This window comes from Toxorhynchites rutilus, chromosome 1, assembly GCF_029784135.1.
Source record: "Toxorhynchites rutilus septentrionalis strain SRP chromosome 1, ASM2978413v1, whole genome shotgun sequence".
In the NCBI taxonomy this organism is placed as follows: domain Eukaryota; kingdom Metazoa; phylum Arthropoda; class Insecta; order Diptera; family Culicidae; genus Toxorhynchites; species Toxorhynchites rutilus.
Window position 1 is genome coordinate 28,017,256 of NC_073744.1, and position 13,383 is coordinate 28,030,638.

Here is a 13,383-nt window from a genome sequence, read left to right on the forward strand (position 1 = left end):
TCGATTTGTTCATGCTACCGACCACTAGCCGTCTATGGCGCTGCGCACAGTACAACTGTAGCCATGTACAGCGGTAAAACAGGTCGGTACAGGTACAGCGATTGTACCGAGTTGCTTGCATGGTTCTAGCGCTGTACATGGTGACAGACATACAATTTTCGAAGTACAACGGTAGTACAGCTGTATGTCTGTCATAAGTATTATTTTAATTTGAAGTGCTTTCTTTAAAACGGCATCCCTATATGAATTTAGCCTCCCTTGAAAATTTACAAGAGCAATCGATTTTCTCACACACAGCCCATTTCTCACGAGAATGTCAGTTACAGCTAAAGCTATTTTCTCTAAACTGGCACAGGGGTGCCAGACGATTTCTTTGAAGATCTTTTTACATGGTACGAAAAAATGTTTTCACTAATGGGTGACACAAGAAACCGACCTCGAGTTACAACCAACGATGGTTAAACAATAATGCTACTATTAATTTTTACATAATTTGAAATAATCTGTAAACGAATTCATATATTTTAAAACAACTTCTTAAAATAACATGTCTTCATAATAAGTCAAAAGTCTTTAAAATAAATATCTGGCATCTCTGTACGCAAATCCGCCAAAAAGCCCACTGCAAAAGCTATAGCCAGCATCACTGTTTCAGATCTGTACCGGCAAGCTGCTGCTTCTTCAACTGCCTGCGCCGCGTTCAGTCTGTGAAAAGCCATCGGCCGGTTTAGCGTCTAGTCTTCGCCAATCTCGTTCCGCTCATTATTTTTCTCTAGCTCGTGGTGAGTGAATTCATTGCTTTGTGTTCCAGCAAAAAAAGAAGGAAGAAGCAGAAGAAACGATTTCTTGCCAAGAAAATTATTGAAACGAAGCAAAGCTATCGAAAAGTTTCTGGAGTTTGAATCCGGGGATCAAATAAGATATCGATTTTTGTCCTTCGGTGTGGTTGTGTGCCAAAGCGTTTTTTCGGTGAGTAGTGTTCACGAGCAGGCAACCGGAGCGAAAAAAAGATGGCAGCCGTTAGTTTCGACGAGAAAATCCTCGCTGCGAAGTCGATTATTTGCGACATCGAGGGTACCACGTCTTCAATCAGCTTCGTCAAGGTGAGTTCGTTACATCCGGTTGCTACCGGAGATGGTTTAATTTTTAGTTTCATTAGTATATCTGAAAAAGTCGCCCAAGAAAAGGGTTCTATTTTACGTTTCATTAATACGTTAATCTCTCGTTCAAATGTAAAAAAAACGCGTCTGGCTTATTCCCGTTTTGTCAGGAAAATATTTCACGAGAACAACTTTCCGTTGAAAATGGCCGAATCTACTAAGACTCAGCCCAACATTTTCCTTCTGATCATGGTGATGAAAAAAGACAGCAGAGGTGTACGTTGCAGAAAAATGGTGGAGAACTTCGTTCGTATTTCTGTCTTGCTCTTTTTCGCTTTTTCATTCCAGCGGGCCGATTTCTCTTGGTTGTTGGGGTGTCATCGATCGGTTTGGGGCTCCGACTCCGCCGCTTCTTTTCGCACACACATTTGCACTGTGTTGAGTGTTGCTGCCTTTTCGCAGTGGTTCCCCGTAACTTCTTGTGGTATAACAAAATGGTTGATCGCACAGTTTTTGCGCATTTAAGTAGCCTTGAGACTTCTGTTTTCCGCTTTCGAATGCATTCATTAAGATGCACAGAAAAGACTGATGCGAAATAAGCTTACTTTCGCAAGACCGGTACTTTTGGGATTCATATTTGCATTTCGCATTGAAAAGACACCTGCCCGTAGTAGCCGGCAACCGTGCTGCCAGATTACTTCTTGAAAAAACATTTACCATCCCCAGATGTGCAATATAACGGATTAATTTCTCTCTGTGCGATTGATCCGCGGAATAATATCGAGAGATCTTTAAACAGGAATAATGATAATAAAGTCCCAACGTGTCCATGCTCTGGTACCACTGATAAACAATTGTATCCTTTTTCACACATACCATCGCACGATTTGGATTAGCAAACGTAAACGTTCAGCGTTGCGTATGCCTCTGAATACATGTGTAAATGTGTGTTCGGCGAGCACACAAAATCAAAGTGCAAAAAAGTGTGTCATCGAATTTATTTCGTAATGTTTTGTTGATTGTTCATTATCTGTATGTGGGCAATGGAAACAGATTGAAAATAAAAACGAATTAGATAATGTTTGCACTGTCAATACACATTGTCGACATGTTTCCTTAATGTAGGGGACAAATTTAGAACTGAGAAGAATTTATGTATGCTGAAAACGAAAGTGATGTTGCAACCAAACATTTGCCAGGTCGTCTTGATGTATGACAATGTTCGTAAATGTGTGGAGTAGTGCCTTAAGAGGAGGGTAGACGATTGACGACTAGTAATCTCTTTCTTTCTGTTGCACTTCACTTTATTTCGTTTTCGTTGTGCTATTAATCTGAAACCGGTTGATCGTCTTTGAATCCGTTTATGCTCGCGTTCATGCTCATGTTCCAGTGTGTTCTCCTTTTGACTGTTTGCATTTGCTACTTCCAGTTTCACAGAGGAAGAGCGACAATCGTTTGGGTTGTTTCGAGTTCTATGTGCGCGATGACTATTAGCTAGAGATTTTCGATTTGCAACCCGTTTTGTGGGGGCGCATGATTGCGTTGGTGTGGAAAATATGTTCGAGTGTGTGTGTGTGTTACATGTAGTTGAATGAACGGTGAATGAAAGCTTAGTAAAGAAGAGTGAGACGGGGAAGGGATGGTTCTTTCAGAGCGGTTCGTTGTTTGGCGTTTTATGTATATGTCAGCGATATAATTTATGTGAACATGGTAATGTTAATTAACTCTGTATTGGAAGAAAATGGTTCACCGGTTTCTTCGTTTTTCTTTTGCGTCTGCTTCGCACGAGAACAGTGAGAAACATTCAACGATATGCTCTAGTTAATAATAAAAGGATTTTCTATGAAAAACAGTGCTAAATCTAACCATAAAAAGAATAAGAGGTATAATTTGCCAAACCCAGTCTACTAGGATCATCTCTGATATCGTTTACTTGATACACGTCGAACAGCACCCGCTTTATAAGAAAAGGGACACATAATCCAGAAAAGGAGATAGGAAGACAAGGTTATCTTCTCCTTGACATTGGTATTTCGTACCTTCTCATCATGGTATGTTGTGGAGCTTAGTGCCATTTTTTTATGTCTTACTCATCTTCATGCAAACCGGTTTTCTTCTGTCTATCTTCTGAAACTGTTCGAATTGATCGACTGTTCTAATTTTTTGCTATGGTCATGTATTATCTTAACTCCGCAAGGTAACGAAGTTTTTCCATTCGATTAATCTGACAACTCTTACTCTAAGTACAGCTTCCAAAGTTGAGCCTAAACCATTTTTCATAGAGGACCATATTTTATGAGCACACAGTCCAGCCAGCCATGTTACATGTTAGAAGCGAGGAACATTTCCAAACCATGTTTCCACATCTACCAATCGCTTTGAGCTTATGATTTTTCCTCAGTGGTCGCGGGCATTCTAAAAATAGTTCGATCACTCCGGAACCTGTTTTTCTTTCGTATCTCCAAACCCAAAGTGATGCTGCTGCAATACTTCTTTGCGATCCGTTCTTGTTTTCGCTCTTCCATGCAACATTCGTGGTTCGAGATTATGGGGCCTGGTACAGAATGGCGCAATGAACGGCAGAAGCCACTTCGCAGAAAAAGCCATTTGCGTGTTGTGTAAAATTTATACCGGCAGCGAAACTGAGAAAAATAATATGAAGAGAACGTGTATTTTTTTCCAATCGCCCCACTGTATGTTAATATTTATATTAGAAGCGCAATGCATAGATTACAGATTATTGAATATTTGAATTATTTCCGGATAGAGATCGGTTATTACTTTTGCTCCTTCAGTCGTAAGCTTCAGACCAAAATACACGCAAACTTTCATGAATCTCACTAAAATTAAACTCTTGTTGCATACGTAATTCATTGCCAATCACACCTTGACATTTCTGGTCCGTTGTTCCTGTGCATTTCTATCGATGCGTGAAAAGCATTTACAATCGGGGCGAATTCCTCTTTCAAGGCCAATCTCGCGCCATTACCGGCGAAGGGGGTAAACCATAAAAGTCGTTGCAGAGCGGAAGCCTGAACGATAACAACGGCGACAATTGCTGTGTGATACGATCAACTCCAGCAATGAGCACAAAATGGCTCTTCATATCTTGAGCCAAGTTCTTCTGAATTGAATTCTGTGCGCAAATTACGTCGCGCCAAAAATACAGATTTTAGACGTAACGCAACCTTAATCTTCTACTATAATAACGTGTTGTGTAAGTAAATATCAAACCTTTGCAGTCGTATTAAATGTTGTTATGGGTGTCGTGCTGGTCGGAATTAATTTCCCTTTAAAAAAAAACCTCTTATCTTTCCACGCTAATAAACATTTGTTCATAGCGAGTACTGCTATATATATTATTCATAGAAGCTGATTCGTGAACAAGTTCACTAGCCATCTTCTTATCTTCTTTGTTTTTAAGAGGCTTTAAACTTTGCAGTTCATTCGCCTCTAGCACTAGCCATTAAATTTCGTTTAGAAAAAATGTAAACTATTACAGGTCGGACTCGATTGTCTTCTTGGATGGCACTAACGTTCCCAGTGGAACTTTTGCCTTCTCAACGTAGGTATTACTTGCGTCATTTTTATTATTAGTAGTAGTCAGTTGAGAATTCTATGCCGGATAATACCTTCAGCATGATGATGTGGGTCGCTAACCACTCGGCCACCGGAGCACCGGACTGGATCATATGCAGTTCGCACTGGTCGGGATTATTTTTCATTGAAAAAGCAGTAATACATGCAAGATTATGAAAAAAAAAATTTCATCTATTTTGTGCGAAATCTTTCGAAATAGTCTCCAAGAGTTAATCATATGAAGTATAATCAATAGATCATTTTTATTATCCGTCGTGTTTCACACTTTTACCAATAATGCAAAAAATATATAAATAATGCCAGCAATGTGTATCTGAAAATATCATTACTTTTCAATTTTAACAAAGATTTTTTTACAGATTATTCAGATGACATAAGACACTTATGCATATGCAAACAATTATTCTGCTCTTTGAAAAAACCTTCTTCAACATAATTCAAACTTGTAGTTACTCTAATCATTTCATCGTATCCGAAATGAACTTTTCACTTTAGATGAACATAGATTTTGTCGCTTGAGACACGTACATGATTATTCAAATAACATAAGACATTTATGCAAACAGTAGTCCTGATATTTATGAACAATATTTTCCGTCACACCAAAGTGTTACAATGGCTAAATTCTGCTGTTATGATTTTTTGTCCCACATTCTTATGCATTCAACGCACTGTGCGTTATCTTGTGTGGGTGACCGCTTTGTTTGATACAGAGTACCGTTATCTATTGCTCATAGGAGCACTGTATAGATTCGTTAACAGGTTCAGCATAAACTGATACTTGGTTGTGTCAAATATAAGAATGTTACTTAAATCCACTAATTCTGTAGTTTCACAAATGTCTCCGGTATAAAATCTTATCGTTTTTCAAATGGAATTACAGGGTAACTTCGATATAACGTACATGTCACCTTCAAAATTGTGCATTGTATCGAATTGTACGTTATATCGAAGCATAATAAAGGACTCACAAACGTAGCCTAAAATACATTATTGTGTTGCTATTTCAGTAAAGTTAATGAATAAATTCAATTAGAAGACGAAGCCAGTCTTTCTCATGATGTTTCCCTTCGTACTGTTGATTATAGCTTGATTCATTTAGAATCCGGAATCACAAAACCAGCTGTATTTCGGGATTGCTTAAAGGTACAAACCATGTTTTAGCATCACAACACAGATAGTTCATTGTTCTTTCAGAAAAAATATTCAAAAAAAATTTCCTTTGCACTTTGGGAATGTGTACGTTATATTGAGGTAAAACGTACGTTATACCGAGTGACGTTATATCGAGGTAAAATGTACGTTATATCGAGTGACGTTATATCGAGGGTCGTTATATCGAGGTTTCCCTGTAACAAAATTGTTCTACGTAGCGTAATTTTTTAAATAAATTGGTTCAATAACTCTGTCATTGTTGGATTTCGAACATATGCGTAGAAAGATTTTTATCATCAAACATGATCCTATGTCGGTGAAGATACCAATACCAAGATACCAATAACTTTTTTTTGCAGCCGACTACAATTTTCTTCACTTGAATTAAACGCACACCATCCTACGAGAATATTCTGAGGTGGTGGAGTCATGGAATTGACCCATCTGGTCATAGGAGCCATTTGAAATTTTATGAAATTTACAAAAATGGTCAAGTGCTAAGGCAAATATTTTTTGGAACCGATAGAACGACAATTTTTTCACTTTCATTCACGAAAATGGTCAAGTCTTTCATATTTTTTCGCACTTTTTTTATAGGAATTTGATGAGATTTTACAATAAAACTAATAACAATATTTTTTTAAGAATATTTTCAAAAAAAGGAAAATATCAATTTTGGCGCTTCCGTCACTTCGCGAGATTACGGCAGTAATAGGAAGACTCGTCTGATTTAAATGAAAAAAGTTGATGGGTCTGAGCCTAGGAGCACGAACGGGATCTTGACATAGGACTGTGATGTGTGTAGTAATTACATTTGAATTGAGTGTTGTTCTAAATCTATATTTTTTTCTCTTTTGATGCATCAAATGGACGCCTTGTATCATTTAACCGCGGTAGAATCCGGAGCCACATTCTGTTCAAAAATGTACACAAAAATACCATTAAAGTCATTACTTAACCCATCTTCCAAGTTCATCCCTCCATTGATTCTGCTAACTTATAAATGCCTGGCTCGTTGCATCGAGAAGCAAAGTGAGTGCAATCGAAAAAACATACCCATTTTAATCGTGGAATTGTTTATTTTTTTCTATTAGTGTCTCAAGTAAAGAATTGCTGGATAATTTTTCGTAAATCTCATTAAATTTCAAACGGTTCCTATGATCAGATGGGTCAATGCCAAGGCTCCACCATCTCAGAATATTCTCGTAGGATGGTGTGCTTCTAATTCAAATGAAAAAATGTCATTCTATCGGCTCCAAAAAATATTTCCTTAGGACTTGACCATTTTCGTGAATTTCTTGAAATTTCAAATGGTTCCTATGACCAGATGGGTCAATTCCATGACTCCATCACCTCAGAATATTCTCGTAGGTGTGGTGTGGTGTTCAAATGAAATAATCGTCATCGGTTGCAAAAAAAAGTTATTGGTATCTTCATCGACATCATGATCCTCTGGGCCTGAACACGAACATCACTGCCACATACCCTTTCACTTCACCTATTTTTTTTTGTGTCTATCATTATCACGGACAGTTGCGTGTAAAATAAACTCCGTGATGTGAAAGTACCGGCCCTAGGGCATCCATATACTAATACACTACATTTGACAGCGTCAAACATGTCCTGTCACTCGCGAGAACTGCCAAACTCTCAAGCTGGTGTAAATCAAGGCGCTTAACATACTACCAGGTGGGTCAAAATGTGAAATCCACTCTACAGTCATTAATTTACAGGATGACATTAACACACTTCTAAAATAAAAAATAATGAATGAAAATTTGCTTTTCTATTTCGAATATGTATTCTATGCAATACAGTATTACGTAATATTGAACTGGAATTGTGTCTGATGATGATTTTATATTATAATGGCGAGTTTTTGTAAATGTTGTGTGTTGTGAAATATATATCCAAATGGTTAAGAGAGCGTCGTGTTTCAAGTAATCGAATAACTTAAGAATCTCCAAAACTGTCTTCTTTAAATTTTCGCGAATTTGACGATTGTTTCGAGTTAAATATGATTAGCGGATGGGCGCACCTTGTTACGTAAATCTGCCTTGAGCTCATCGAGAAGTTTGATAGTTTGGCAATGACAGCTAAATTTACGACACATCTTGACTCGCGAATCATATCCTCTTGGCCGGGGCCTGTAAAGTACAGATTTTGGGCGTTTGAACGTTATGTCGGTTGCATAATTTCGAACGTTTGAACGTTATACTTATGACAGACATTGTCTGTCTGTCACCATTTACAGCGCTAGAACCATGCAAGCAACTCGGTACAATCGCTGTACCTGTACCTGTACCGACCTATTTTACCGCTGTACATGGCTACAGTTGTACTGTGCGCAGCGCCATAGACGGTTAGTGGTGGGTAGCATGAACAAATCGAATCAAAACATTTGGCAAACATTCTTTTCACTGATTTTCTCTTGAGTTAATAACTCAGACTGGAAATTTGCTTGTTGTTTTTGATAGTTTAGACGCTGAATAAAAACCTTTTTCATTGAAATATGTGTTGAAAATTGGAAAAATTCTGATTGTCAGTTTGACATATGGTACAATGTACAACCAAAGTATGTCTGTCATGTTACGATAGTACCTGTACAACGCTGTACTCTTACAACGCAAGTACAGCTGTATGTCTGTCCCTGGTATTATGTAGGTAAAATCAATATAGCGTATGAGATAATATTCCATTCAATGAAGCGTATTATTTGAGAATGGCAAGTTTGCGATTATACCTCGATGATTCGGTATTTCCTTGTCAACTATTCGGGCTCATCCCATGATTCATTTGTTTGGTGTGTAGTTTGCTGAAGCAAACGCTGGAATACTTGATTGCTCTTCAATAATATAGTTGTTGAACATATGGGAATGTTATTTAATTTTCGCTTTTTATAAATTACTCTAGAGATAAAACATGACTATCATGTTTAATAATCGACATCTCGCCTATTCTTTTTCTTAGCTATGTCTTACTCGCTTGAATAGTGAGAAGCATTTAGTATAGGCCAAGGTTAAAATCATTTTGTAAGAACCATTTCTACAATTTTGTTGAATAAATAATACCTTCTTTAACTCATAGCGAACCCGAATTTATCCACCTCACGATCAGTATAATCTTAGCTACTTCCATATGGGATTCTGAATTTTAATCCTTTTATCCTTATCCACGAGGTTTTATTTAATTATTTCTACAGAAACTGTTTAACAGCATCGGTCAGAGACATACACAGCCCTATTCTGTATTCCGACGGATTTCCATTTCGTTCGAAATCATTGTTTCGTTCGAGCTATAATTTCGCTTCACCTATTTCGAACGTTTTGCCACTTTAACACCTTGCGGACCGCTCACGAGATTTCTCGTGTTTCGCGTTCCGTCTGTTACGGATGGAACACGAAATAAGGCGTGTTTTCTACACTTGATGGTTAAATCCATGGTCTGCCAAGAATCTCACAAGGCCTACGATCTCATTCGTAGCATCCGAACAAATGAAGTGTACAAGTTTGCCCCAAAACGTGCGATCCTTAATGTGTTAATGTTCTAAGAGAAACAGATCGAACGAAATGCGAAAACAACTCGAACGGAATACAGAATGGAATTTAATCAAGTCGTTCGAAATATTTCGAATCGATCGAAATACAGAATAGGGGTGATAATCTTCATATAAAATATCTGATGGGTTTTAAGGAATTTACTAAAAGCAGAAAGTGATGCAGATTTTGTTTAGACGGATATCATAATTATGAAAATAGAATTTAAAAACAGTATCTTGTAAATGCTTTACAATGATAGACTCATTCTTTAATTTTTAGACTTTCCTTTCCTTCTTTTATTTAATGTATGTCTTCAAAACAATACCGTTGCAAATTTTAATTACTTAAAAAGGATATTTTTATAACTATCGTGCGAATGTTTGAATTACAAAAATCTGCTCTACAATGTTGGAAAAACTTCACAGTTATTATTGAATACAATCATAATAATCGTTCTTCCTAATAAACGATGACGAATTGTTGTTTTTTTCACACTACTAAAACGTATTCGGGTCAGTGGCCTCAATTTCCATTTTATGGCGTTGAAACTTTCTGTTAGCCTAATCCTAAAAATAGAGATAAAAAATAACTATTCATTTAGGACAATCGGAAATAGAGTTACTTATCTTTTGTCATGTTTCAATGGGCCTGCTGAGGCTACATTTTTAGTCTTTAACTACACCCCATAGCGGAGATACGAAATCCAAATAAACAAATTTACGTCCTCTGGATACGTAAGGATTTCGTTCTAAAAATGCTACCAGGCGGGTAAATTGCTGTTTGTTAATTTTTTCCTTCCTAAAAAGCAAGACAGGATTAAAAATATTAGCGAAGAAGCTAAATGAATACACAGTACCGTGGTAATTATAATAACACATCCATACTACAAATGTGAAATAATAAAAAAAAATATATGAAATTGTCTACCTGCCCTATGAACAGTTTGAACAGGCAGACGAGACACCAATGCGATTAACACGTTCCGTGCCATGAGGAGCGTATACGACCCCCGCTACACTTTCCGTTCAGACCATAATTGAAAAACAAAGAATTCTTAAAACAATTTATTGTTAAGTTAAGTTGAATGGAAAATCATCAAAAATTGTCGTGGCACGGAACGTGTCAAGGAAACATTTTGATGGCATTTTTTTTTGTTTTCGATTCCTGGAAATTTTCTAACAAATTTTTCAACTTGTACTACTACTTTACGTACTTGGCTTGAAAGGATTGTTCGACACCGGAATCTCAGCTAGACGTATAACACATGTAAAATGTTATGTTGGGAAGGCTTAGGTATGTAAGTCATCATTTGATGCAAAACATTCCCATATGGTTGCTTTCCAAAGAAACGAGAAATCAACAAAGTTGCTGTTTAATTTTTCGAACAGCTGATCGTTATTGATATGACCAGAGCACAGTCATTCTAGTTATGGAACACAAACAAACACGACCATCAGTTGAACGTTTAAATGTTCTCTCTTTCTATCGAACGTATACAAAAAAGCAGTGGAAATGTGTTATTTTCATTCTATCATTCATAGTCATAACCATGCTTTAATTTGACTGTAGTTTTAATGTCATTTGACTGCTAATGATATGCATTTTTTTCTCGCTTTATTCTACTTTCAAGCGTAGCTGCACACATGCATCTACCTCCTCACACTTCCATACACGATGGATGGTATTTACACGGAATGCTCATGTCAAAGCAACCGTCAAACTCCCCTATCAATTCAGAATGTGCTGAATGAACGTTTTCTACGGTTTCCCGTGAACATTTTGGTTTGATTACAGAACGATGAACATAAAATGAATAAAACGAAAAAAGTCGAGATGTCATGACATTTTTAGTTCGACGATCGTTTGAATCTTCATTTTATAATGTTCATTAAAGCAATATTCTAGTCTAGAAACTAAAAAAAATAAAAAAAAACCCCAATATTTACCGAGTTATAACCTTTTTAGTGATTTAGTGATTTAGGTATCTAGTGATTTAGTGATTTAGGTATCTAGTACGACCATAACCATTAAGTTCAAACGCGAACTATTTTTTTTTCAAACTCGTAATCGTGCAGTGCGTTTTCCACTACAATTTTTTGTCAACCAAGTCAATAGCAAATCAAATTAATCTTATCAACGGATTTATTTTCACTGTATACAGCGTGGACTCGGTTATATACAGTCTCTGATTTCTTTTCACTGTATATAATCGAATCCTGTATATAATCGAGTCAAAAAAATATTTTTAATCGTTTTTAATGCATATATTTTTCGTTTATTGAAAATAAAAGAAGAATTTAATTTTTGATTCATCCTCTTAAAGTCAGAAAACACCTTTCTCACATAAAAAATATTTTTTTCCATAATCTCTCAGGAGGTGATAGATGATCATATTTGATGGAAAAAACCCGTCTACGCATCTGTTCTAATTTCAACAATGACAGAGTTGTAGAACATTTTTTTGTTTCGGACTCTGTTGCTTCAACTAACTCCACACTAAAAAGTACGCTACGTAAGCCAATTCTGTTAATTTCATTTGAAAGATGATAAAATTTAGTACAGGATGTAGTGGAACATCTAAATTAACGTATTTAAATAACATTTTGGAAGTAACAAATTTAAGTTAATTTTTAATATGTAATTATAAATATTATCCCAAAAATTCATATTAAACTTGATTTTAATATCAATCAAAATAAAGCTCTTAAACCACTCTACAATCTGTTCTTTGGTACCCACCATCTATCTTTCTTAATTTCGCTGCAATATTGATTTAAACAATTCCTGGTGAAAATTCAAGCAAAATCTTTAAAAATCGCGATTTTCACCCACTGTGCTTATTATAATAGCCTCTCAAATTTCACCTTAACGTTGAAAGGTTACCTTTTTTATTGAAATAAGTCATATTTGAACTATAAAAAATATTTTTTTTCAAACTGTGTATAATCGAATTACATATAATCAAGTCTGTATATAATCGAGTCTTGTATATAATCGAGTCAAAAAAAATTAAATCATTTTTTATGCACATATTTTTTGTTTTTTGAATAAAAAAGAAGAATTTATTTTTTGGTTCATCCCGTTAAAGACATAAAATACCTTTCTCGTATAAAAAATCCGAATTCATTCAGGAGGTGATAGAGGACCATAGTTGATGAAATAAATCCTTCTACGCATATGTTCAAACTGGCGCTACAGGTCATTTTTAGGGCCAATAATCAAAATGTACATGGTCGGTTTTTGAAATTTGACATGACCATTTTCGCTGCCACCCTAATATAGAGCTATAACCAAATGATGACTTTTTTATGTGCAATTACCATTTGAAAAGAGAAATCACTTTTGTACGATTTTTGTTATGTCATGTTATTCTTATGATTTTCAACAAATAGTGAAACACAATGTAATGTGCTCCCTTGGCCGAGTGATTAGCGTCATAACTAACATGCCGGGTGTTCGGGTTCGATTCCCGTTCTGGTCGGGGGATTTTTTCGTCGAAGAAATTTCCTCCGTCTTGCACTGTGATCACGCGTATTCTAGAGCTTGCCACTCAGAATGCATTCAAGGCGTGTTATTTGGCATAGAAATCTCAACTAAGTACTAATAAAAATGACGCAAGTAATACTACGTTGAGACGGCGAAGTTCCTCTAGGAACGTTAGTGCGATTGAAGAAGAGAAGAAGAAGAATGAAACACAATTCGTATCGTTTTGTTCTCTCTTTATTTCCTTTTTATATTTTGTATTTGTATATTTTGTACTAAAAGGGTTGACCATATGCGTAGAAGATTATTTTTCATAAAATCTCTATCTCTATCACCTTCTGAAAAATTCTGGGTAAGTAAAATGATTCTGTGTAATCTAGAAAATCAAGGATAGACAGATTACTTACGGCACATAGCTCACACAGCACTTAACATCTTCTTTCGCAAAATAGATCACGAATGAACATTTTTAATTAAAGGCACTATCCTAGTTGCTTATTTCTCCG

At 36.2% G+C, this 13,383-nt stretch overlaps 1 protein-coding gene across 1 annotated transcript in view; it reads left to right on the forward strand.

Moving 5' to 3' along the window:
• Positions 1 to 690: 690 nt before the first annotated feature.
• The window catches only part of LOC129769057 (enolase-phosphatase E1-like), a 31,508-nt gene continuing 18,815 nt past the window's right edge, over positions 691 to 13,383 (forward strand). Inside the window, exon 1 of the mRNA XM_055771071.1 lies at positions 691 to 1,103. Within this exon, the coding sequence (XP_055627046.1) occupies positions 1,011 to 1,103 (93 nt within the window). The 5' untranslated portion in view covers positions 691 to 1,010. The remainder of the gene's footprint in view (positions 1,104 to 13,383) is intronic.